The sequence below is a fragment of the Doryrhamphus excisus genome, chromosome 16 (assembly GCF_030265055.1).
Source record: "Doryrhamphus excisus isolate RoL2022-K1 chromosome 16, RoL_Dexc_1.0, whole genome shotgun sequence".
NCBI lineage: Eukaryota > Metazoa > Chordata > Actinopteri > Syngnathiformes > Syngnathidae > Doryrhamphus > Doryrhamphus excisus.
Genome location: NC_080481.1, coordinates 18,205,577 through 18,233,448, shown reverse-complemented (window position 1 = coordinate 18,233,448; position 27,872 = coordinate 18,205,577). Strand labels below are relative to the sequence as shown.

At 42.4% G+C, this 27,872-nt stretch overlaps 1 protein-coding gene across 3 annotated transcripts in view; it reads right to left on the bottom strand.

Moving 5' to 3' along the window:
- The window catches only part of itga5 (integrin, alpha 5 (fibronectin receptor, alpha polypeptide)), a 75,890-nt gene that overhangs the window by 9,806 nt on the left and 38,212 nt on the right, over positions 1 to 27,872 (bottom strand). For all 3 annotated transcript variants that reach the window (XM_058050649.1, XM_058050650.1, XM_058050651.1), the window contains 19 exons: positions 22,720 to 22,820; positions 20,158 to 20,281; positions 19,954 to 20,015; positions 19,844 to 19,889; positions 19,629 to 19,754; positions 19,519 to 19,563; positions 19,414 to 19,457; positions 19,276 to 19,332; positions 14,355 to 14,407; positions 14,043 to 14,251; positions 12,704 to 12,895; positions 12,582 to 12,627; positions 12,155 to 12,268; positions 10,011 to 10,066; positions 9,543 to 9,700; positions 9,326 to 9,463; positions 2,627 to 2,694; positions 998 to 1,148; positions 807 to 899 (listed from right to left, as the gene is read on the bottom strand). In XM_058050649.1, coding sequence (XP_057906632.1) covers positions 807 to 899; positions 998 to 1,148; positions 2,627 to 2,694; positions 9,326 to 9,463; positions 9,543 to 9,700; positions 10,011 to 10,066; positions 12,155 to 12,268; positions 12,582 to 12,627; positions 12,704 to 12,895; positions 14,043 to 14,251; positions 14,355 to 14,407; positions 19,276 to 19,332; positions 19,414 to 19,457; positions 19,519 to 19,563; positions 19,629 to 19,754; positions 19,844 to 19,889; positions 19,954 to 20,015; positions 20,158 to 20,281; positions 22,720 to 22,820 — 1,883 coding nt within the window. The remainder of the gene's footprint in view (positions 1 to 806; positions 900 to 997; positions 1,149 to 2,626; positions 2,695 to 9,325; positions 9,464 to 9,542; positions 9,701 to 10,010; positions 10,067 to 12,154; positions 12,269 to 12,581; positions 12,628 to 12,703; positions 12,896 to 14,042; positions 14,252 to 14,354; positions 14,408 to 19,275; positions 19,333 to 19,413; positions 19,458 to 19,518; positions 19,564 to 19,628; positions 19,755 to 19,843; positions 19,890 to 19,953; positions 20,016 to 20,157; positions 20,282 to 22,719; positions 22,821 to 27,872) is intronic.

The window sequence follows — 27,872 nt, the reverse complement described above, 5'->3', positions numbered from 1 at the left end:
CGGACATAATTTGTTGATTTGTACTCGCATTTTGACATTTATTTTGATATTTAGCAATTTTTAGCATTAATTCTATTTTGATATTACTATTGATAATAATGATTTAAAAATAAACATTCAACTAATTTTAAATATTCTTTTGAGAATTTTGATATTTATAAAAATCATTAAAATAGTTAGATAATTCATACAATAATTAATATGCAGTTATATAATATACACCAAGTTATCAAATCAATATACACTATTATTATGATCTTGAACAATAATACAGCAAAAATAAATATCAAAAACACAGACAGAAATTAACTAAATAAGTGTATAATTTAAAAATATTACTATGATGATTACTTTGAAAAGTATTTTTAGTATGAATTCTATTTTGATATTATTATTGATATTAATGATTTAAAAATAAACATTTTACTTATTTTAAATCTTTTTTTTGAGAATTTTGATATTTATAAAAATTATTACAATTTTAAAAGTTAAAAAGTTAAAAAATTAAAAAATTTAAAAGTTAGATAATTCATACAATAATAAGTTATAAATAATAAGTTATCAAATCAATATACACTATTAAATATTATCTTAAAAAATAATACAGCAAAAATAAATATCAAAAACACAATGAAATGAACAAAATAAGTGTATACTTTCAAAATATTACTATGATGATATTAATAATAATAATAATATTTGGCACATTCATTGTTTGTTTTTTACATATTTCTAGCCTTGGTCCAAAGGAATTATGATACATATTTTGGTCAGAAAAGTGAACAAGTGAACAACGGCGTTCTTACGCTGGTTCCAGACTTCATGGGGTTTCCCAGGTCACAGCTGAGGTATCGGGTCTGGTTCTCGGTCTCGTAGCTGCAGGTCAGCTGGGTCAAGCTCTGCTCAAGGTGACAAACAAAGGAAAAAAAAGCGTCCAAAAAGACTGTGGGGGGGGTGGGGGGGGTTTACTTTATTGGGGAGGGCGGAAGACGCTCACCTCGTTATTGCGGGCGATGCCGCTGTAGTCGGCCTCGGGGGGCAGCACCACGTAGAGCTCCGCCTCGTACGCGCCGCCCTCGCCCTCGTTCCTGGCGTTGAAGGTGAGGGTGAGGGCGTTGTCGTCGCCCAGGTACACTTCCTTCCTGTCCCTAAAAAGACAATGTTTATTGTTTATTATTTATTAGCCTGCATCGCTAATAAAGCAAAAAGGATTTTTTATTTTTTGGGTACGCCAGTTCCACTATGCAAACATTTAACGCCAGTTTGACAAATCCTAAAATCCCAAAAAAAAATAACATGGGAGTGCCACAGGGCTGCGTTCTCTGCCCCCTTTCAGTCATCCATTCTTTCATTAGGAGGCTACAAAGACGGCCATCCAACTCAAAGTACTTCCTGTTTGGTCCACACTACAATGCGACTCACGCTGACAAATAATGCGTTTATACAGAGTCCCTTGAAAGCACCATAAAGAAGCTCTCCGTTGGCGTGCCGACTGTAAAAACGACTCCTATTCCCAGGAACAATGAGGAATTCCACATCGAGCGAGGGTCAAGCACATGCTTCTAATTAGCCCTCATAAAGGGGGGGGGGCGGCCTTGCTGAGGCCCCCCTGTACTGTAAATCAGCTGTTCTTTGTTTTTTTTTTTTTTAAAGCAAATTAAAAAAAGGACTCAACACGGTGAGGCCTCCCTGAGGGACGCCCGCCCGCCCTCCAACCCCGTGCCAGAAACAAACACGGCAGGAACCACGGACCTTCTCTTCCTGGTTTTGTTGGCTTTAAACGGCCAGACGTGGTGTTAATTGTGCTAATGACACTTTCCTGAACTCGCACTCTGGGCGCCCCCCCCCCTCGCAGCCGCTTTTTGCCGTACGGCGGGGGTCGGCGCATCCACGCAGATGGCGGATAAATATAGGAAATGAAAATGACAGAGCGGCGAAGGGAGTATCAGGGCGGAGAAAAACGCTAACAGATTTCTGCACCCCCGACATCAGGACAGGATTGCGGGCATTTTCCACGTTATCTGGCCTGAATCCTGTTTGCCGTAGCACCTGCGGCACGCACTTCCTGTTTTTACCAGACGCCGGGAACCCGCTCCTGGCGCAGGAAACTGCCGCTTGAGTTTTCCCCCGGAGTGTGAAAGTCGGCAGCGGAGCAGGAAAAACAGACGGCGCTGGTGTTTTTAGCGTGCTGGCTGACACGGATTTGTAGCCGGCCAGCGTCGCAAATCATTTTTACACTTTTATTGTCCGGAGTAATAAACACCCGTTTTTTTATGAAACAAAACAAAGTGGACTGTTTTTTATTCCCACGCCCTCTTAAAGGGGCAGTACTTGCAACACGCCACAATGAGAGCATTGAACAGGTAAAGAAAGGATAAGTAACTACTAGTACTGTGGAGAATAACAAACAACAGCAAGTAGCTTTGGCAACAGGTGCCGCAAGGCATGCTGGGAAGCCATATGGCAATGCCAGATTGGCCAATTCTTCTTTACGTTTATGTGACTGCTGATTGGCAGCTCACATTTTAATAGCCCCGCCCCAATCGTACCAGTCTAGTCTGAGAGCCGGTATCCACGGCATTTCCCATCTTTATCCTAGAAATGGGAGAGGAAAGGGAGAACTCACCCTTGGACCGCCAGCTTCAAGTCGGGAACGCAGATGTTGTCTTCTCCGCAGTCCAGCAGAATCTGAGCCTGAAAGACACGTCCACGTACTTCCTTAATCACCACGATTGGAGACGGGAATCCTCAACAGGACACATTCCCATCCACGTACCAGCCTTTAACATTCATGGGCAATATATACTATTGGAATACTGTGTAATACAATATGTATACTGTAATACTGGGTAATATATACCGTTTTACAGTTATTATAATACAGTTATTAGTTAGCTTTGCCAGATACTGTATAATACAGTGTGTATACTGTATTCTGTGTATTACAGTATGTATACTGTAATACAGTATGATATACTGTAATACTGCGTAATAAATTATGTATACTGTAGTACTGCGTAAGACATTATGTATACTGTAGTACTGCGTAATACAGTATGGTATACTGTAATACTGCGTATTACAATATGATATACTGTATACTGCGTAATACAGTATGATATACTGTAATACTGCGTAATATATTATGTATACTGTATACTGCGTGATACATTATGCATACTGTAGTACTGCGTAATACAGTATGATATACTGTAGTACTGCGTAATACAGTATGATATACTGTAGTACTGTGTAATACAGTAATATATACCGTTTTACAGTTATTATAATACAGTTATTAGTTAGCTTTGCCAGATACTGTATAATACAGTATGTACGTATACTGTATTCTGTGTATTACAGAATGATATACTGTATACTGTGTAATACATAGTTTCAGTTATTATAATAGTTATTATACAGTATGTATACTGTATAATACAGTATGATACTGTAATACTGTGTCATACAGTATCTATACTGTGTAATACAGAATGTATATTGTTTACTGTATAACACAGTATGTATACTGTATAATACAGTATGTATACTGTATAATACAGTATGTATACTGTAATACTGTATAACACAGTATGTATACTGTATAACAGTATGTATACTGTGTAATACATAATGTATATTGTTTACTGTATAATACATTATGTATACTGTATAATACAGTATGTATACTGTATAATACAGTATGTATACTGTATAATACATTATGTATACTGTATAATACAGTATGTATACTGTAAATCCTAGCTGTTTTTTTAAATGTTCCAACTATTTCAACGTTCTTATTAAAAATGGTAATCCGTATATTTTTCCAAATAAATAATAAATAATCAAATAAAACGATGACATAAGATATTATACATTATACTTTGTGGTTAGCTAATTTTGTCAAATACGTTTTGAATCCTACATTTGATATTTGCATTCTAAGTTAGAAGAAGGCATGTTTATAAACACCCCTACCCTGTAGCCCCCCCCCCCCCCCCCAAGATGAGTAGTTATTAAGGTGATATGTAAAACTGGGTGGACCCCAAGGGGTTAACATGGAAACATAGACGCCCCTTGCTGATACACGACGGGCGTGGAAGGCAGACGTGAGGGAAGTGTTGGCGTGACGCAACAGGATGACTGATGGCATTCCGACACACACCTGGACGGCAGCCTGTGGTATTTTGGTATTTATAGAGGTACTACGCAGGGATGATCCAAGACGGCGTAGCTAATGACAGGAACAGGCGTTCTTCAGGCCAGCTGTGCTGGCACGCACATGTTTCACGTTGGCGACGTCACGGGAGGGGGGGGGGGGGGGGGGGGGGAGAGAGGAACGTGCAGAAGGATACGCTCTTGCGGTGCGGAGCATGTGGCCGCAAGCTCGGCGATCTCAGGGGTTCTGGCCGCCGGCCCACATCAGAGCGCTCTGCGGCGGGCTGCACTTTCCCCACACGCGACGCCACCCAGCCAAACCATAGAACCATAGAGGTGCCGGCCGACCTCAAGGTCTGGAAGGGCTTGGAGCCGGCAGGATCCTGCAACCGCACCGCCCAAGTGAAAGCCGACCGCTGTGCTTTATGATCAGATCCATGCCGTTCCACTCCTGACCCACAGGGGGCGGTGATGCACATGAGAAAAGGTTTACTGGAAAGTGGAGAGGTCCCACTTTGACCAGTTTATGTGTTCACCAAATGATAGCAAGGACACACCAACATATCAGTAGCCACACAGGAAACGCAGACCAAAACTAAAGTGTGTATTTGATACATTTTCTGAGCCAAAGCTTTGAAACGTACGACATCCCAGTTATCGAACGTGCAGCATGATCGCTGATGAAAGCAGTTCGGAAGTCGGAAATAAGACACACAAGTCAAACATGAAGCAAACATGGCTGACGACCACAACGTGTACCATAGTCGATAGATACAGAAAGAGAGCATAAAGCTGCATTCAAGACAGTAGGAAATATCCCAGAGTTGCGTTCAATGTTTAATCACGGAAATAAGCTTGAAGACAACGTTGAAAACGCTGAATACGGAATTTGGTGGGATCCCAGATAGTACACGGTTCGATTTCCTGATGATTGACAGAGTGAAGACAGCATTGAAAAGGCAGAATGCTGCATTCAAGGCAGCGTGGAACTTGGAAATATCCCCCTTAGAGCTAACGTGGTTAGATCTTCTTGTCAAATGTAAACACTAAACATGGCCGACGGCTGCGGCGGAGGAATGTGTGCTTCGTTTGTAAACACATGAATTTACCGAGAGTTTTTCCTCGCCTCTGTCGCCATCTTGGTTGCTCACTCGAGGGATCAAGAGACAAGGTTTTTTGGAGCCTAAAAAGACAATGTTTACTGTTTATTATTTATTAGCCTGCATTGCTAATAAAACGCATAAACATTTAACGCCAGTCCCAAAACAAATAACATGGGAGTGCCACAGGGCTGTGTTCTCTGCCCCCTTTCAGTCATCCATCCTTTCATTAGGAGGCTACAAAGACGGCCATCCAACTCAAAGTACTTCCTGTTTGGTCCACACTACATTGCGACTCACGTTGACAAATAATGCGTTTATACGGAGTCCCTTGAAAGCACCATAAAGAAGCTCTCTGTTGAAGCAAGAAGGGAACGCAACGTGCTGCCGGGTCCACGCCGTGCGAGTGTTGTGATGCCGCTGCTCTTGGTGATGATGATGATGACGATGATGACGATGATAAATAGAAGATTAGAGGAGGAGGGGCGGGGGGGGGGCATCTTGTGCCCTGCCTCCACCCCCCCCCCTCTCTGTCATTACACCAACACCAGGCTCTAATTATGGACACCAAGGGAAGCCGCCATGTTAAGTGGGCCACATGTTCTCTTGGACCTGTGCGGGGGTCACATGACACGAGGAACGCTTCACAACAAATGTTCCGCAAGAGCTGTCAGTCAAACTACGGCACCATGCTTGGACAAGTGTCCATCAAACCAAGTCCTGAAGGACAACCAGAACATTGTTGCAAGAAGAAGAACAGCTGAGATCCATGCAAATAATGATGCCAGAGTGACGGCCATTAATAGATCCGGCATGAGACTTTTCCGACTCCCGCCAGGAACATCAGGAACACGTTAGGATGCGAGCGAGAGTGGGATTTGCGGAGACACATTCGAACTTGATGAAAAGCTGCCGCCGCACACTTCCACAGTCCGATGAAGGTCGGGGCTTCGTTGACACACGAGTACGAACACGGTGCGCGTCTAGGGATCATCCAAAATGGAGGCTTTGCCAGATTGAAGTTGGGTATTTGAGCTCAAGGTCTGGGTTCTTGGCAGCGCACCACATCAGTGGGAGGCCCGCGAGCTTTGATATGCTGAGGGCGGCCAGCAGCGGGAGAAGATACGCAAGAGCGATGAGGGAAAGACGCACAAAACCGCCGTTAACCAGATTGCGGCGCTCTCCTCGGTCACATATGGTGCTGTCACGCGACTCCGAGGAGGGCCCTCAACCCAGGTTTGAACCTGTATACTGATGGGTGACCACTCCAGGGTGTGAACCACATTTGGACCAAAGTCAGAAGTTCACAAGAGGAAAAGTAGTGTGGAAGTGGGTGCTTGGATGACTAGTCCAACTCCAAAGGGTTTTGTGACAAATGGGGTACAGCTGATCGGTTCCCGGTGCAGGGTCGAGACCACCTTTGGCTCAAGGATCCTGAACAAGTAGATAACTTCTGGGAGTCCACCGAGGTTTGTGACGGTGTCAGAGGTCGGATCTGGACTTGATGACCAGTCCTTTTCTCTCAAAGTCAAGTGGTCTACCAGGAAGTTACGGTGTTACTATGACGATGGACGTATGTGCAGCTGATTGATTCCTTGTGCCCTGAAACCGGCTGGTGACCAATCCAGGGTGTAAACCGCATGGATAAAACCGCAAACCGGATCATCGCTACAGAAAATGGATGGTTAAATGACCGTGACTTCCACGACAAAAGTGGGATCCTGGGTTGTTGGAAAAAAACGGAGGGATTTGAACGGGGCACCACACTAACTGACCCTCCAAAAGAACCAGAGTCAAGACTCTGGCACCTGGTCTAATTCATCTGTTCGGAACCGGTTCAGATTGACAAGGCTGTTTCTCGCGCTTACGTGAACATTCCAAACCAAAGTAGTCCAGTGGTTGATTCAAAGTGTGCAATGTGAACACAAAGTGATCTGGATTCGCTTTGTCTTGTGTTTTCGCCGTAAAGTGTGAATGCAAAAATAAAAAGGACTGACTCGGGTTTCAAAAGGACTTGACTCGGGTTTCAAAAGGACTTGACTGAGTACATCTCGATTCATTAGACCTGTTCAGTGTGAACACAAAGTGATCCAGGTTGACATATTTGTGTCATAAAGTGTCAAAACTAATGTGAACTGGGTGCTAATCTGATCTGGTTCTTTTTTTTTTTTTTTTTTAAGAGGACTGACTTCAGTTTCGTAAACGCAGTAGTCCTGTTCGGCTCAATTAAAATACAGAGGTTTATTAAACCTGTGCAATGTGAACACAATGTGATCCGGATTCACGGTGCCTTGTACTTTTGCTGTAAAAAGTCTAAACGAATGTAAACGCAAAAAGAACCGAGTTGCTTTACTGTTTCTTTGGGGGTTTTATGATCTCAGTTTCAAAAGGATTGGTCTCATTAGACCTGTGCAATGTGAACACAAGTGATCCAGATTGCCTTGACCTTGTATTCTTGATGTAATCTAATTTGAATGCAAAAATTCTGCTTTTCTGTTTTTTTTTTAAGGAGTAGTATGGTTTTTCTCTGCTTCAGGACCAGTGGTCCATTAGTGATATGCAATGTGAACACAAAGTGATCCAGATTCACTTTGACTTGTATTGTCATCACAAGGTAACTAAATGAATGTGAACGCAAAAACTAATTGTAAACTAATTTGAATGCAAAAATTCAGATTTTCTGTTTTTTTAAGGAGTAGTATGGTTTTTCTCTGCTTCAGGACCAGTGGTCCATTAGTGATATGCAATGTGAACACAAAGTGATCCAGATCTACTTTGCCTGGTATCTCAAACTAACTGAACTAACATAAACGCAAAAAGAAGAAGTCTCTTGTCTGAGGTCTCTTGTCTCTCGTCTTCTCTAAAAAAAAAAAAGAATTGACTTCGGGAGTGGTCTCAGTTCACTTCGCTTCAAGTCCAGTGCAATGTGAACACAAAGTGATCCAGATCTACTTTGCCTGGTATCTCAAAGTAACTGAACTAACATAAAAGGCAAAAAGAAGAAGTCTCTTGTCTGAGGTCTCTTGTCTCTTGTCTTCTCTAAAAAAAAAAAAGAATTGACTTCGGGAGTGGTCTCAGTTCACTTCGCTTCAAGTCCAGTGCAATGTGAACACAAAGTGATCCAGACTCACTTTGACTTGCATTGTCATCACAAGGTAACTAAATGAATGTGAACGCAAAAACTAATTGTAAACTAATTTGAATGCAAAAATTCAGATTTTCTGTTTTTTTAAGGAGTAGTATGGCTTTTCTCTGCTTCAGGACCAGTGGTCCATTAGTGATATGCAATGTGAACACAAAGTGATCCAGATCTACTTTGTCTGGTATCTAAAACTAACTGAACTAACATGAACGCAAAAAGAAGAAGTCTCTTGTCTCTCGTCTTCTCTATAAAAAAAAGAATTGACTTCGGCAGTGGTCTCAGTTCACTTCACTTCAAGTCCAGTGCAATGTGAACACAAAGTGATCCAGATTCACTTTGACTTGCATTGTCATCACAAGGTACCTAAATGAATGTGAACGCAAAAACTAATTGTAAACTAATTTGAATGCAAAAATTCAGCTTTTCTGTTTTTTTAAGGAGTAGTATGGCTTTTCTCTGCTTCAGGACCAGTGGTCCATTAGTGATATGCAATGTGAACACAAAGTGATCCAGATCTACTTTGTCTGGTATCTAAAACTAACTGAACTAACATGAACGCAAAAAGAAGAAGTCTCTTGTCTCTCGTCTTCTCTATAAAAAAAAGAATTGACTTCGGCAGTGGTCTCAGTTCACTTCACTTCAAGTCCAGTGCAATGTGAACACAAAGTGATCCAGATTCACTTTGACTTGCATTGTCATCACAAGGTACCTAAATGAATGTGAACGCAAAAACTAATTGTAAACTAATTTGAATGCAAAAATTCAGCTTTTCTGTTTTTTTAAGGAGTAGTATTATGGTTTTCTCCAAAGGAGACCCTCCAAAGGACCAGAGTTCTTCAACCCAAAAAGTCCTCATGTCTTTATAGTTTGATGCTTCCCTCCCACTGGACACCACGCATCACTACTATGAGTGGCCGAGTACCTTCTGTTCGATCACGTTGGCGTTCTGATGGTTGAGAATGGGCCTCAGGCCGTGCGAGTCGGCAGCGGCGCCGCTATCCAGGCTGAAGTTCAAGGCCACAAAGATGGAGGACAGTTTATCCCTGAAGTCCTTCTCATCCTGCAAACCCACGACACAAAACATGTTGAATTTAAATGTTGTCCGTGACAACAATGATTCCGTTGAAACGTGGACGTACTCGGAGGTAGATCTTGGTGTGGTGGCACTCTTCCTCGCCGTGACGCACCCTCACGCTCCTCTGCAGCAAAGGCTGCTGGGAGTCCAGAAAGAGCGCTCGCTTGACCGCTCCCTTCTGTTTGAACTTCTGACTGTCCAGCCGCACCTCCACCTGGAAGTCTGCAAGGAAGAAACCAGTTGGTTCTTCGGTCTCGCACCAGCAAAAGTCTTGCTAGTTTATGTAAAAACTTGCTGCTGTGGTCACACACAATATGAAATATGCTGTAAATATGCTGCATTTATAAGAATAAAAATATAGTATGTGATAACATAAACGTGTTCCAGTGCAGTAGAAGTTAATAGAAAGAAAAATGGGATATTATTGTAGAGTCAAGTGTAAACAGAGACTTATTGAATCCAGGTTTGCAAACATGGACAAGGGTGACTTTCCGACAGTGAAATAAAGGCCCGATGTGGAATGTTGGCTCACCGAGGACGTCTGGTAGGTGCTTCCCGTCGGCGGACAGGCAGAAACTCAGGTTGACGCTGTGTTGGACAGAAGGTTCATCATAAATACGCCAGAAGGACATGCATTCCCGTGTCCATTCCGTGCATGTTTCCCATTTCAACGCATGAATGGACTGTAATGACTAACATGATGGGAATGTTCGGAGGCATGCTTTCTTTCGCCAGATGCCTTCATGGATTGGGGTCCCCCCTTCCCACCTGCCCGAATATGCCAAAAGAAGCGGCAAAGTCAAGAAGGGTGAAATTGGGCGTTTTTCACAGCTGAACACCCAAAGGTCCCGTCATGACATCATGTCCTTCATCCTTTTTGACAACTGGGAGGGGGGCGTGTACAGCGCCTTGAGTTATGTTTGTCATATCCATACTCTCCCACGTGCGGAACGCTAACCGCTACACCATGGCGGCTCTGTTTATCACCAATAGGTTCCGAAAATAGCCCGCAATCAGTGAAATCCGGGAAGTAGCCAACTTTATTTGTATGCAATTATTACATATGATTTAAGGCCGTAAAGCCACACTTAAAAAAAGTTGAAAGCTTTGTATGAATTTTAATGATCAACATCCAGGTAGGGGACAAGAAATTATTATTTCATTCCTGTATTTTCGTCCTGGCGCTGTTCCACTGTACTGTAGCGTTTTTGTATACTTGTTAAAACATACTTTTTCGAACCAAAAATGCATTTCCAGTTAAAAGTATTCCATAATGGCACGCATAGCTGTATATTTTTTACATTTCAAACTTTTTGTGATGCTTAGCAAAAAAATTGAGGCTAACTGGTTAGCTAACAAGCTTGCTAGCTGCCGTCTTCAGTACCCGAGTTGAATAATGTCAGTGTAAAGGTGACTATAGGGGTGCTATTCCAAGTCTACGACCTAAAACCGTATTTGGAAAGTAATAGTAATAAACAGGTTTTCTATGCCTTTGATACGGAAATATTGCATTTATTAAAATTATTAACGGGGCGGCACGGCGGTTGAGTGGTTAGCGCGCAGACCTCACAGCTAGGAGATCAGGGTTCAATACCAACCCTCGGCCATCTCTGTGTGGAGTTTGCATGTTCTTCCCGTGCATGCGTGGGTTTTCTCCGGGTACTCCGGTTTCCTCCCACATTCCAAAAACATGCTAGGTTAATTAGCCACTCCAAATTGTCCATAGGTATGAATGTGAGTGTGAATGGTTGTTTGTCTATATGTGCCCTGTGATTGGCTGGCGACCAGTCCAGGGTGTACCCCGCCTCTCGCCCGAAGACAGCTGGGATAGGCTCCAGCACCCCCGCGACCCTCGTGAGGAAAAAGCGGTAGAAAATGAATGAATGAATGAAAATTATTAACTGCTATAAACATATATTTCAGTTTATATGGTATATTTGTAAGCATTTGTGAGTTTATATACATGTGTGTGTATTATGTATTTATTTCTTATTACAAAGCGATTGTTATTTTTGCACACATACAGTATATACTGCATATATGAATATAAGCAAATATATGTATTATTTCCTGATCTTGACACTTTCCCCTCATTTAGTTCATATAAATAGTTTGCACTGATGCAGCGATCGTTATTGTACAAGAACGCTACTGTGCGATTGGCGCCCCAGGAAAAAAAAGGACGCGGAGTACAAGAGCGTCTATTGAGGAGCGCCAATATCTCCATACAAGCTCCTGTGTGTGTAAGCGCTCCTCCGCCGAGTCTACGTGTCCTGATGTTTCCCAGCTGTGCTCCGCTAGCAAACAATATCGCATTCAAAGCGAGGAAAGGAGGGAAGAAAGAAAAAAAGCTTCCAGCCCCTCCCCGCTAGTTCTCCTCGCCATTATCCCCTCTGAGAAGTCGTCATCGCTGGGTAATCAAGACACATGTGTACACAAGAGTTTCCTTTATGGGGTCTGGGGGGGGGTGATTTAGAGAAGGAGGGGGTGTCGGGCATGTTGAACAGCGAGTGACCGCCGTCTGTTTCCTCTCCTGTGCCGCAGTGAATAGTGTTCACATTTAAGAGGGCTGACAATGCTGCTATTGAACGCACCACTGTGATACCGTGTAAAGACGTACGGTCACATGACCTTGTTGGAGCACCCCCCCCACAGGATACGGTTCTGGGTACTCACCAGGAAACGGCCACGCTGGTGTTCCCTTGGGCGATAATGCAGTTCTTCTCTTCGGGGTTGATCATGGTGGGGTTGACTGACAGGGAGGCGCTGGTGTTGACGATGGGGCGGGATCTACGGGACACCGCCGCAAACATCGGTCAAGACTCTGGCACCTGGTCTAAGTCATCTGTCAGAACCGGTTCAGATTAACAAGGCTGTTTCTCACGCTTATGTGAACGTTCCAAACCAAAGTACCTTTTTCCAACAAGCTAAAGTTTCACATTTTGGTCCACTTTAAATCTGGTTTGAGTTCTAAAATCCATGTAAAAGCCACCTAGAGTAAAGTCTGCACCCACTTTAGGCCAAAGTATTCCCTTGGCAGAAGCAGGACTGTCCTGTTAGTCCATCAACCGACTAGGAAGCACCAAATCCATGTCCAACCTACCTGTAGAGAACTGCCTTATCAACGCCAAAAGCACCAACAATCAGATCTGCAAAAATGACGCAAAATGTTTAAAAAAGATTGAAAAAAAAAGCACAAAAAATGTATTTTTGAAGATGACCTACCCGGATACCCATTCCTGTCCAGGTCCTCAGCCCCTCGGAGCGCAAAGCCAAAGCTGGCGGGGAGGGAACCCGCGGCCCACTGGCCCACGATCACCTGGGACGGCTTCTCTCGGAGGCCCTGAGGGTAGCCGTTGTAGATGTAGACCAGGCCCTGCTGGTCTTCTCCACCAAAAGGGCAGCTGATGGCCACGTCTGCAGAGAAAGGATATCTTTGGGTTTTTGAATGCATCGCAGCATATCATATTTGGATGAATATAGATGACGGCAAGGCAAAAGTGTATGATTGCAATAAATAAAGATGATGATGCTAAATGTCAAGCGTAATAATAATAATAATAATAATAATAATAATATAATATACAATAATGTGTTTATATATTATATAATATTGTTATATAATAATATATTATTATTATTATTGCAGCATCCGTGTAGAAAATAATAATAATGCTGCAATAATAAAACACATTATTATATTATATTATATTATATTATTATTATTATTCAAATAATAATAATAATAATAATATAATATATAATAATGTGTTTATATATTATATAATATTATTATATTATTATATAATAATATATTATTATTATTATATTATATTATTATTATATTATATATTATTATATTATATTATATTATTATTCAAATAATAATAATATAATATATAATAATGTGTTTTATATATTATATAATATTATTATATTATTATATAATAATATATTATTATTATTATTATTTGAATAATAATATAATATAATATAATATAATATAATAATATGTTTTATATATTATATAATATTATTATATAATAATATATTATTATTATTATTTTCTACACGGATGCTGCACTTTCCTCAAAACAAACAAACAAAGGAGTATGATTGCAATAAATAAAACAATTAACTACTTAAAAAACCATTATCCAAAAAAAATACATTATCCTCCTACGAGAGTGTACATTAGAGATGATGATGATGCTGCTGATGCTAAATGTCAAGCATAATAATAATAATATTAGTAGTAGTATTATTCTAATACAACATACTATAAACTCTAATTAAAAAAAAAACAACATGCACTGATATCGAACCGCACTCTCCATATATGTCAGCCATTTTCTTTCCTGTTTAAATTGTGAAAACAAATATGACATAACATATCAAAGAATAATATACGTATTCATAATAAATAAATACGAGCAGTTTTAGTCCAGAAACACAAATGCATGTCTGGCGACAACCCCAGTGTACCCCACTGGGCATCTTCCAATTGTTTATGATACCGTAAACATGTTAATGTATGACCTTTAACCTGAGATATCCTTCTCACCGTTGAAGCCGTCCTGGTTGAGATCTCCCAGCGGCGCCACGGTGCTGCCGAATCTCCCAAACACCTGAGAGCCGGTGAGGTGAGGTAGGCGGAGCTCCAGGTTCAAGGGGGCGCGCTGCAGGTAAACATAAACCCGGCCCATTTCCTCCAGGCGGCCGTCGGAGCCCCGCGTCATGAACATGGGTGCGCCCACCAGCAGGTCCATCATCCTATAAACCAGACGGAGAAAACAGAACGGTTTGGGTCCAGACTCTTTGACGCCAGGAGGTGTAATGGCTTGCTGGTGGCCTCCGATTCTGTGAGAAAACTCACCCGTCGCTGTTGACGTCGGCGGTCGCCACGGCGTAGCCGAAATAGGATCCCATCTGGAGACAAAGACAGCCATTGTTTTCTTGAGAAGGTGTCTTCCACATCTGAGTGAGTGAGAGGCGCCACTGTTCTATTTTCTACACGGATGCTGCACTTTCCTCAAAACAAATAAACTACAATTAAATGGAGCATCGTACAAAAAGACAGCAAAGCCTGAGGCTCAGCGCTAAACATCGAAATACACGTGTGATAAACTACAGCACTGATTCTTGTAAGAAATGCCATCATGTAGTATAACGTTTTATTTCAAAATAAAAGATGGTTATTTTTTTTTGTACAAGGTACCAATGTTGAAAGAATGCAAACATAGCCACAGGCTAACTTCACAATTCGGTGGAACCTCACTCCAGCTACACATACAATTGCAGTATTCAAACTAGGATATTTTTGTTCCCAATGGTCCCACACTAAGCTACCAACATTGAGGGGGATGCCAACATAGTAACAGGCTAACTTCACCAGCAGGGGGAACCTCACTCTTTCACTTTACATCACATAGAATTGCAATATATAACTTGCTTATTTGTTTGGATTCTAAAATGGTACCTGCACTAAGGTACCAATGTTGAAGGGATGAAACTTCACAAGCCTCTGGGAACCTCACTCCTTTCACTTGACACCGGTCTTTGCTGTAGCTACACTGTATAGGCAATTAGCAATACTTCAAGAAAGATGGTTGTTTTTTTATTCGACAATGATCCCATGCTAAGGTACCAATGTTGAAAGAATGCAAACATAGCCACAGGCTAACTTCACAATTCGGTGGAACCTCACTCCAGCTACACATAAAATTGCAGTATTTAAACTAGGATATTTTTGTTCCCAATGGTCCAACACTAAGCTACCAACATTGAGGGGGAAGCCAACATAGTAACAGGCTAACTTCACCAGCAGGGGGAACCTCACTCTTTCACTTTACATCACATAGAATTGCAATATATAACTTGCTTATTTGTTTGGATTGTAAAATGGTTCTGCACTAAGGTACCAATGTTGAAGGGATGAAACTTCACAAGTCTCGGGGAACCTCACTCCTTTCACTTGACACCGGTCTTTGCTGTAGCTACACTGTATAGGCAATTAGCAATACTTCAACAAAGATGGTTATTTTTTTTTGTACAAGGTACCAAAGTTGAAAGAATGCAAACATAGCCACAGGCTAACTTCACAATTCGGTGGAACCTCACTCCAGCTACACATACAATTGCAGTATTCAAACTAGGATATTTTTGTTCCCAATGGTCCCACACTAAGCTACCAACATTGAGGGGGATGCCAACATAGTAACAGGCTAACTTCACCAGCAGGGGGAACCTCACTCTTTCACTTTACATCACATAGAATTGCAATATATAACTTGCTTATTTGTTTGGATTCTAAAATGGTCCTGCACTAAGGTACCAACGTTGAAGGGATGAAACTTCACAAGTCTCGGGGAACCTCACTCCTTTCACTTGACACCGGTCTTTGCTGTAGCTACACTATATAGGCAATTTCAATACTTCAAGAAAGATGGTTGTTTTTTTATTCTACAATGATCCCATGCTAAGGTACCAATGTTGAAAGAATGCAAACATAGCCACAGGCTAACTTCACAATTCGGTGGAACCTCACTCCAGCTACACATACAATTGCAGTATTTAAACTAGGATGTTTTTGTTCCCAATGGTCCCACACTAAGCTACCAACATTGAGGGGGGAAGCCAACATAGTAACAGGCTAACTTCACCATCAGGGGGAACCTCACTCTTTCACTTTACATCACATAGAATTGCAATATATAGCTTATTTGTTTGGATTCTAAAATGGTCCTGCACTAAGATACCAACGTTGAAGGGATGAAACTTCACAAGTCTCGGGGAACCTCACTCCTTTCACTTGACACCGGTCTTTGCTGTAGCAATACTTCAAGAAAGATGGTTATTTTTTTATTCTACAAGGTACCAATGTTGAAAGAATGCAAACATAGCCACAGGCTAACTTCACAATTCGGTGGAACCTCACTCCAGCTACAATTGCAGTATTTAAACTAGAATATTTTTATTTTTATTCCCAATGGTCCAGCACTACGCTACCAAGATTGGGGGGGGGGGGGGTGTGCCAACAAAGAAACAGGCTAACTTCACAATTCGGTGGAACCTCACTCCAGCTACACATAAAATTGCAGTATTTAAACTAGGATATCTTTGTTCCCAATGGTCCAACACTAAGCTACCAACATTGAGGGGGAAGCCAACATAGTAACAGGCTAACTTCACCATCAGGGGGAACCTCACTCTTTCACTTTACATCACATAGAATTGCAATATATAGCTTATTTGTTTGGATTCTAAAATGGTTCTGCACTAAGGTACCAATGTTGAAGGGATGAAACTTCACAAGTCTCTGGGAACCTCACTCCTTTCACTTGACACCGGTCTTTGCTGTAGCTACACTGTATAGGCAATTTCAATACTTCAAGAAAGATGGTTGTTTTTTTATTCTACAATGATCCCATGCTAAGGTACCAATGTTGAAAGAATGCAAACATAGCCACAGGCTAACTTCACAATTCGGTGGAACCTCACTCCAGCTACACATACAATTGCAGTATTCAAACTAGGATATTTTTGTTCCCAATGGTCCCACACTAAGCTACCAACATTGGGGGGGATGCCAACATAGTAACAGGCTAACTTCACCAGCAGGGGGAACCTCACTCTTTCACTTTACATCACATAGAATTGCAATATATAGCTTATTTGTTTGGATTCTAAAATGGTTCTGCACTAAGGTACCAATGTTGAAGGGATGAAACTTCACAAGTCTCGGGGAACCTCACTCCTTTCACTTGACACCGGTCTTTGCTGTAGCTACACTGTATAGGCAATTTCAATACTTCAAGAAAGATGGTTGTTTTTTTATTCTACAATGATCCCATGCTAAGGTACCAATGTTGAAAGAATGCAAACATAGCCACAGGCTAACTTCACAATTCGGTGGAACCTCACTCCAGCTACACATACAATTACAGTATTCAAACTAGGATATTTTTGTTCCCAATGGTCCCACACTAAGCTACCAACATTGAGGGGGATGCCAACATAGTAACAGGCTAACTTCACCAGCAGGGGGAACCTCACTCTTTCACTTTACATCACATAGAATTGCAATATATAACTTGCTTATTTGTTTGGATTCTAAAATGGTCCTGCACTAAGGTACCAACGTTGAAGGGATGAAACTTCACAAGTCTCGGGGAACCTCACTCCTTTCACTTGACACCGGTCTTTGCTGTAGCTACACTATATAGGCAATTTCAATACTTCAAGAAAGATGGTTGTTTTTTTATTCTACAATGATCCCATGCTAAGGTACCAATGTTGAAAGAATGCAAACATAGCCACAGGCTAACTTCACAATTCGGTGGAACCTCACTCCAGCTACACATACAATTGCAGTATTCAAACTAGGATATTTTTGTTCCCAATGGTCCCACACTAAGCTACCAACATTGAGGGGGAAGCCAACATAGTAACAGGCTAACTTCACCAGCAGGGGGAACCTCACTCTTTCACTTTACATCACATAGAATTGCAATATATAACTTGCTTATTTGTTTGTATTCTAAAATATTCCTGCACTAAGGTACCAACGTTGAAGGGATGAAACTTCACAAGTCTCGGGGAACCTCACTCCTTTCACTTGAAACCGTATTTTGCTGTAGCTACACTGTATAGGCAATTAGCAATACTTCAAGAAAGATGGTTATTTTTTTATTCTACAAGGTACCAAAGTTGAAAGAACGCAAACATAGCCACAGGCTAACTTCACAATTCGGTGGAACCTCACTCCAGCTACAATTGCAGTATTTAAACTAGAATATTTTTATTTTTGTTCCCAATGGTCCAGCACTACGCTACCAAGATTGGGGGGGATGCCAACAAAGAAACAGGCTAACTTCACAATTCGGTGGAACCTCACTCCAGCTACACATACAATTGCAGTATTCAAACTATAATATTTTTGTTCCCAATGGTCCCACACTAAGCTGCCAACATTGAGGGGAAAGCCAACATAGTAACAGGCTAACTTCACCAGCAGGGGGAACCTCACTCCAGCTACACATACAATTGCAGTATTTAAAACTAGGATATTTTTGTTCCCAATGGTCCAGCACTACGCTACCAAGATTGGGGGGGAATGCCAACAAAGAAACAGGCTAACTTCACAATTTGGTGGAACCTCACTCCAGCTACACATACAATTGCAGTATTTAAACTAGGATATTTTTGTTCACAATGGTCCCACGCTAAGCTACCAACATTGAGGGGGAAGCCAACATAGTAACAGGCTAACTTCACCATCAGGGGGAACCTCACTCCAGCTACACATACGATTGCAGTATTTAAACTAGGATATTTTTGTTCACAATGGTCCCACACTAAGCTACCAACATTGGGGGGATGCCAACATAGTAACAGGCTAACTTCACCAGCAGGGGGAACCTCACTCCTTTCACTTGACACCAGTCAGTGGCAATCTAGCAAGTTTAATTGAATGCTAGGAATTGATGATTAAAATACCGAGTGACTGAAAGCACACTGGTTCGCCTCTCCATGAGCTAGCTAGTCAGCGCTACACGACATTCAAGACTTTCAAGCATTTCTGCAGCAGACGAGTTGAAGGCCTGATTTACTTGCGCCATCTGCTTCTTAATCCTGCAGAAATCAATTTATCATGGCCGTCCCCGCTGGAAACCACAATCAGCTGGCCGCAAAGGAAATGCCCAAACTTTGCCAACGCTGACTCCACAAACGAGGAACTCGGAGCTGAACCGGAACGGCGAGTCACCAAGCGAAGAACGATTTGGGGTTTTGAGCACCTGCTCGCCGGTGTAGTTAATCATGGTCTTCAGGTCTGTTCCGTTCAGGATGGACACCTGCAACAACAACAGCAGCGGCGGTCAAATATGGCATCCAGTAGAAGTTACAGTAGATTTTCCATAACGGAGCTTTCTTACCAATCCGTAAAGCATGACTCCTTTGGGAACACCCGCCACAAAATCTAAAGGAAATGAAGCGTATGGTGACTTGGCCTGATGCTAAGGACATTCAATGGACTTTACCTTCTACTCCATCTCCGCTGAAGTCGCCCACAGCCACGGAGTAGCCTGTCGGGAAGCATAAAACGTGAAAGGACTATCCCGGGAAGATACGTAAATGCCGACCAACTGACCTTGGTAGCTGTCGTCGTGTTCAGCCTGGACTTGCTTGGTCTGGACTTGACCGTCCACAGACTGCATGAAGTAGCCGGGGTAGTACGTCTTGATGATGTCCTCCTTGTGTGCCGAGATCACCTGACCTGCGTTCCCGCCACAGCGACAGTTAGCGGACGTTTCACCGTGCGGGCGACATTGACACGCGGCCATACGGTCATACGGTCATACGCACCCTGCCAGAAGTAGCTCCCCGGACCCCCCAACACCACACGCCCGTCCTGGAAGATGAGGCGCAGGCGTTACTATGGCGACAGAGACCACAAAAGCAAAATGAAAAGTTACCTTGGTGAAGTCGGCGCTGAATCCTCCTTGGCAGTAGCCTTGTCCTCCCTCGTCGCTGATTTCTTGGCGTGGAAATAATAATAATAATAATAATAATAAAGATATTATTGTGGCCTGTATAGGATCTGTTGCTGTTATTCTATATATAAATATAAATTGTATATGTAAATAAGCATTAGGTTTTATGATATGATGACCACTCACCCGTCCTGCAGGGGGCGTACTCCACAAATTTGGTGAAGTTCTGCACCGAGAGGTAGCAAGTGCCGGTGGCGTCAGATCGTGCGACGTCCTTTTCAGTCCGCCACGAGTAGAGCGGCGCACAGGCCTGCAAGACCGAGAGTGGGGGGGTGGCGGTGGGGGTGGGGATGGGGGGGGTTACATCAGTACAAATATTTTTTTAGGCAGGAGATGTTTTTGCAGTTGCTACAACAGCGAAGCCGGTTAGGTGCTCAGCATCTGGAGCAGGGCAGCCATGAAACCCAAGCCAGGTCGTGACCCCTGCTATCGGACCCCACCGCAGGCGACTCAACAATGATGTCACCGCTGGAGGGGGGGGCAATGGAAAAGGGCGCGCATGAGTTTTTTTATGATGTGTTGGGATTGGAAGTGACAATTGGAGCTCAGCGACAACATTTAAGACGCTGGCGGTGCCATGTGACCCATGACCCATGACCCCCCCCCTGTGGCTGGAAAATGGAACTTTGGGAGATTTTGGAGATTTTAACTTTAATAGTCCGGGGAACCTCGCTCCTTTCACTTTCACTTTCCAACTGTTCCAACTCACAACTAATACGCTGACCTGCTAACTGTACTAACCCGGGGAACCTCGCTCCATTCACTTCCCAGCAATGTGCAGTGTCTACTATTGCGATTTACACCCGCGCCGATATAATGGAATGTTCCACTCATACTGTACTTTTGATTTACAGGTTTAGGGAACCTCACTCCATTCACTGCACGACTGCAACCTTTCTTTTTTTGTAAAAAGGGACGTTAACATGACTTCATTAGACGGGCAAGCAGATGTAGTGCTAACTTTGCAAGCCTGAGGAACCTCGCTCCATTTAACAGCTTGTGTTATTTTTTGTTTAGTGAAAACAAAAAAAACACACACAGCCTGTGCTGGTAGAAAATACGTTTCTATGACTTTATTTGGCAGGGATGCAGATGTATAGCTAACTTTACTAGCCTGGGGAACCCCACTCCATTCACTATCCGTGTATAATTACAACGTATGTTATTGTTTTTTGTGAAGATAGTGAAAGGAAATACACAACCTGTGCTGATATAGTGGATGTATTCCATTACTTTATTTGACATGTGATGCTAACTTTACTAGCCCGAGGAACCTCGCTCCATTTTTTATGTTTCGGTAAAACAGAGAAAAGTACACTTGTATTCTGCTAGTAGAATAGATGTTTTCATTACTCTATTTGGCAGGGAAGCAGATGTGTTGCTAACTTTATTTGCCCGGGGAACCTCACTCCACTCACTATCCCTGTATAATTACAACTTATGTTATTATTATTTTTCATGAAAAGTCAAAGGAAATACACAACCTGTGCTGATATAGTGGATGTATTCCATTACTTTATTTGACATGTGTTGCTAACTTTACTAGCCCGAGGAACCTCGCTCCATTTTTTATGTTTCGGTAAAACAGAGAAAAGTACACTTGTATTCTGCTAGTAGAATAGACGTTTTCATTACTCTATTTGGCAGGGAAGCAGATGTGTTGCTAACTTTATTTGCCCGGGGAACCTCACTCCACTCACTATCCCTGTATAATTACAACGTATGTTATTATTCTTTTTTCGTGAAATGTCAAAGGAAATACACAACCTGTGCGGGTAGAATGGAAGCTTCCATGACTTTATTTGGCAGGGAAGCAGATGTGTTGCTAACTTTATTTGCCTGGGGAACCTCACTCCACTCACTATCCCTGTATAATTTCAACTTATGTTGTTATTCTTTTTCGTGAAAAGTCAAAGGAAATACACAACCTGTGCGGGTAGAATGGAAGCTTCCATGACTTTATTTGGCAGGGAAGCAGATGTGTTGCTAACTTTATTTGCCTGGGGAACCTCACTCCACTCACTATCCCTGTATAATTTCAACTTATGTTATTATTCTTTATCGTGAAAAGTCAAAGGAAATACACAACCTGTGCGGGTAGAATGGAAGCTTCCATGACTTTATTTGGCAGGGAAGCAGATGTGTTGCTAACTTGACTAGCCTTGGAAACCTCACTCCATTCGGTACTACTCTCTACTACCACTACTACTCTGTTGTAACAACAATAATACGCAAACGCAATTCTTACAATAATCTTTGTTATGTTTTCGTTGAAAGAAATCCACCACCTGGTCGATTAGAATGGAATGTTCCACTCGCATAATTGATGGGAAGCAGACGTACCGATGTGCTCAAGTCTACTAGTATTTCTCATGAAGAAGCAGCTAATTTTTCCAGTGTGTGGAACATCATGATAAATAAGCTATTGTAATTAAAAACTTGAATTTGAGTTAAATCAGTAAAAAAACCAGGACACAACCTTTGATGATGAATGAAGTCATGTATTGACATGCTAACTTTACTTATCCGGGGAACCTCACTCCATTCACTGTCACCGTTAGTGTTGTTGCTATGCATATTCTGGTTAAACTGAGCGAGTTTGATATTTTAGCATGGATCTTTTCCTACTCGTAGCCTGGGAACGTCACTCCGTTAGAGAATATCTCCAGAATGTTGGTGTCAACTTACCAGAATTGTGTCGCCGTGGGAACGCACGGTGGCCCCGAACCACTGGTGCGACTTGAAGTCGATCTGATGTTGCGTGTCGTTGATCAGGAAGCCGCGATCCCCTGTGATTGACACACACATTTGCGGACGGTGAGAAGACTAGCTAAGAACTTGAATGTTGGATCTTCTTCCAATGAAGGTGAACTGGGACGGGGCGGTCAGTAATAGCTGGACGCATTCATGATGTCATGAACATCCTTTCAACGGGTGTTGACGGTACACAGGCGGATTCGGACAGCTGGCGATAAACAGATACGATGACGGTGACGATCCGATGAGGTGACGCGGGTCATCGAGAGGAGTCGCCCGAGTTTGGACAACATGAACCGAGCTTAACCTGGTTGACCCTTGGCTCGGTTGGACCACCTGGCGGCTTGATCTCCCGCTTCAGCGCTCTCCGCCGTGACAGATGGTCACGGGAGTCGAGTTTAAAAACGTTTGCGACTTTATTGGCAGACAGATGCCGCATCTGCGCCCGCGGCTGAGAAGGAAATGCAAACAGAATTGATTCCGAGGAAGGAAGCAGGGAAGCACTGACGACTCCAAATCCTTGTTGGAAGCGCAGGCGTGTTTGCTCGGCTCTCCGGAGGCCTGATGATCACCGTGTGAGGGAAGCGTGTCACCAGTCAGAACTGGAGGTCTGCTTCACGTCTTTGTGGAACAGCTCGAGTTCGGGATCGGGTCCAAGGAAAACAGTCGGTCTTTGGACCGGAGCCCGGGTAGCAACATCACTCTTTGTTTCAACACTCTTTGGCCTCCAGTTCTCCGTTTCTGTGTCCAGATCCTACGACTGTACGTCATTACGACATTTTCTCAGGAGGATAAGAACCATGACCAGAAGAAGAAGGATGGTATTTTCTTAATGTCCCAACTACACCTGCCTAAAACCCTGCGGTGTCCGAGCGTGAAATGTAGCACTTGAGTCACGCCGGCGGTTATGGAACACGACCGAGGCTCCTTGCGGGCCTGTTGCTTTAGCTAATCGCCGTTAGCCGTCACGCCACTGTGTTTTCATGACTCCCAGGTGTCGGCGTGAATGATTCCGAGCCAACGGGGAGAGAGCGAGTCAGAGGCCGAGGCTGGGTTGTGTATGTTTGGTTACCGAGGTGACCGGGAGTCGGAAAGATGGAGCAAATGTAGGAACGCTGGTGTTTAACCGCAAACCAACCGTTGTTTGGGATTGGGGTTTTTAAAGACACGGGGTCCCCCGCCCCCAAGGTCCAATTTACTAATCCTACAAAGAACTCTCTTCCTATGTGCCTCATTTATACCCAGAAGGCGGGACCTCGATATGTGCCTCCGGTCCACTTGGGGGCGGTACCACACCAGCAAGCGACCAGTAGTGCGGGAAACTGCAACAACCACGCCGCAAGCAACGCAATCCGTCAGACTTCCCTCTCCAAGGGTGCTTTGTCCGGGATCCAAAGGTGTTCCCAGGCTCTCCAACAGTTGGAGGCGCCCTGAACACATCCCCAGGGAAGCGTCCGGCAGGGATTCTAACCCCATGACCGAGCCACCTCATCTGACTCCACTCGGTGCGGAGGAACAAGCGCCCTCTTCCGAGTTTCTTCCCAGCTAAGGGATGAGAAGCCCAACCAGAGTCCTTTCCGTTACGATGCTGGGAATGTCGGCATCACTGCATCGCCGCAGCAATCTGCCCATGTGCAAGACATGTCAGTCTTGTACTCCATCCTTCCCATGGGAAGCACAATGAACGCGCGAGTCTAAAAGGGCTAACGCTAACGCTAACAAACAACAATATCAGATCAGGAGAAGGGTCTTCAGGCAGGAAATTCATTTTATCCAAGTGGAGGCTGAGGGCAGCCGCAGCAAAGTGGACACTATGGAGTTGCCATCCTTCCAGTGATTAATGATCATCGACAAAGGAAGCTAATAGGATTGATTTCCGACATAGCATGTAGCTAATGGCTAAAGATGTAAATGCTCCAGCTCTAATGGATGCCAGCTCCGTAGTGTCGTTACTCACTGAAGGGACACATTAATGCATCACCATTATCCAACATGAAGGCTGGAATGGGGGGGGGGGGTTAGAGATGCCGAGGCTTTGTTTTGGGAGCGGCTAATGTCGTTTGCAGAAGATCGCGTCAAGCTAATTCAAGCTCAGTGTCGCTATTTTCGGTGGCAGATGAATGGAGTCACACGGAGCGCCAGCTGATGAAAAGAACGGAGACATGTCATGTGACCGGGGGGGGGGGGGGCTTAGTGCCCCCACTCGACCTCTCCCGGGACCGCTCCACCGCATTGTGGGGGAGTGGCTGGAGCGTACAGACCCTATCTCGGCCATTAAGAGTGTGTTTGTGTGTCTGTGGGTCAAGAAGACAAATGGCCGAATTCACTCATCACATGACTTGTGTTTGGAGTTGGGGGGGGCAGGGGGGTGCTACATTTCCCTCCTTCCTCCCTTGAAACATCCTGAATGGGCCTCCCCAGTGCCCCCCCCACCTCCTCCACAGTGAGGCTCTTATCTCCATGGGACAGGAAGTGCACGGGAAAGAGGGCACTTTGACCCAATTAGTTGGGCTAATTGATAGAGAAGCCAAACTCACCTTTGCTGTGTTGCAAGCGTGACTGTTTTTACGACAAATGCACCACACGGTGGCGCTGTTATTTAAGCCAGCAAGGTTTTCATTTCAAACGTCTCAGATTAATTTAATTTAATTTAATTTAATTTAATTTAATTTAATTTAATTTAATTTAATTTAATTTAATTTAATTTGATTTAATTTAATTTAATTTAATTTAATTTAATTTAATTTAATTTAATTTAATTTAATTTCCTACTAATTTAATTTAAGACCCTACATTTTTCTTTTTAATTAAAATTTGTAGGAAATATTTGTAGGGTCTTTAGCCCAATCGCCACCAAATTCGGTAGACACCTTTCGGGGACTGGTTTAGGGTTAGGGTTATTTTTTTTATTTTTATTTTTTAACTTTATTTTATTAATTTTTAATTAATGTAATTTAATTTAAAATTTAAAGACCCTACATTATTCTTTTTAATTAAAATTAAAATTTGAAGGAAATTTTTTTTGAAAAATGTAGGGTCTTTAGCCCAATCGCCACCAAATTCGGTACACACCTTTTGGGGACTGGGTTAGGGTTTTTTTTTTAAAACTTTATTTTATTAATTTAATTTAATTTAATTTAATTTAATTTAATTTAATTTAATTTAATTTAATTTAATTTAATTTAATTTAATTTAATTTAATTTAATTTAATTTAATTTAATTTAATTTAATTTAATTTAATTTAATTTAATTTAATTTAATTTAAATGTCATAAATGAATAAATAAATGAAAGGATGAATGAATGAATAAATAAATGAATTTCTATATGTCCCCTTTTTTAGAGCACTTTAAACATTAGACCACATCAAACTATGAAATTTAATTTGACAGTTTTGTTGTTGTTATTTTTTTTTTTTACTGAATAAGACATCCGACCTGCAAGTCATGTTGCCGGCATGTACGTTAAAGTCGAAATACTTAGACTTAGATTAACTGAGGGCCGGATTCAAACACTTGGTGGGCCGCATGTGGCCCCCGGGCCATAGTTTGCACACTCCTGCTCTACAGCGAAATGCATTACTGAAGAGACGTGCAAAAAAAAAAAAGCCCAAAAGAGGCATAACCAAGTAGTTGGGATTGGGCGTTGAGGTTAAAAATGGCCGCCTGAGCTGGGATCATGTATCGTTTAGTCTGCTAGCCTACATAAAAAAGTGACAAAAGACTCGTCACTCTGACACCCTTCTTATGTGTTTCCAGCACTTTCATATGACGGCCACCCAAAGCATGCATGAACCTCATGCTTGGCGTGCAGATGTTTGGGTCTTTGGACGTCTGCAACGTTGGCGGACTCGCCAACAAACGTCGCTGTGACATCACCATCGACGTTTTACACAGCGAGGGAAGAAAGGGTGGAAGACGTGGCGGGGGCCAGTAAAGACGTGTTTCTAAGCGGCCGTACTGGAATAGTTCCCAGACTGTTGGCCACGGATCGTGACGTCAGGATTCGCCGAGTCCTGAAACAGTCATCCATTCATTTCGCCTCATTTGACCCGCAGCCTTTTGGCAAGACCGGCGGTGTCTTGTTCACCTGGGATGCAAACACTGCTTTGTCCGGCCTGTTTGTTGACCCCCCCTTCTTATCTGACATAAACACCCCCCCCCCACACACACAGGAATCACACGTCCTTCAAAAAGCCTTCCTCAACACTCAATTAGGCTTTCCCGCACACAAACGGGAATAATAGCGCGGCGACGCCCGATCCCGACGTGGTGCTGACAGCAGGAGCGGAAAGAAGAAAAGATAGTGAAGTACTATTATTAAGTGTTCCGTTTTCCCAAATACTGCTTTTAGCATCTGGGAATATCTGCTCACGGCTAAACAAAAACCACGTAGGAATAAAGACTTCCGGGCAGCGCATAAAAATTAAGATTTATGGAAGAATTTTTAAAAAATTTCAGAATACAGCAGCTTCTATAAAAAAATTATTATTATAATTTAAAAATATAATCAGATAGAAATATAATTATATACAATTCTACAAATATAATAATAAAAAATCTAGAAACAATAGAATTTATCAGATTTATTATGAAAAATCGAATAAAATAAACCTCAAGTGCCACGTATATTTACGTATATATCAAAGTCTATTTATCAATATTTCCTTTTTAGGATACCATGTGCCCCTTTTATCTTTAAATTGTCCTTATTGCCCCACTTTTACTATTTTATCATTTTTAAAATGCATTCTATTTGCACATTGTGCTAATAATCTATAATAATCGATTATAATCTATAATCTAACTGCGAGCTGCAAATGCCCCCGGGCCACACTTTGGACACCCGTGGTTTACCATAAATATAAACCAGCCAATTCAGCCTTGGATGAAGTTACAGTGACCCCAATAGTATATATTGTAATAATATGCATTATGCATATACAGTATACATGCAGTATATACTGTATGTGTAGTATGCATGTACATTATATATCCTTTTAAAAATGCATCATAAAAATATCATTGTAAAACATAAAAATAATTTGATGGATTATTAAAGATGGCCACTTGAGTACGTTTTCC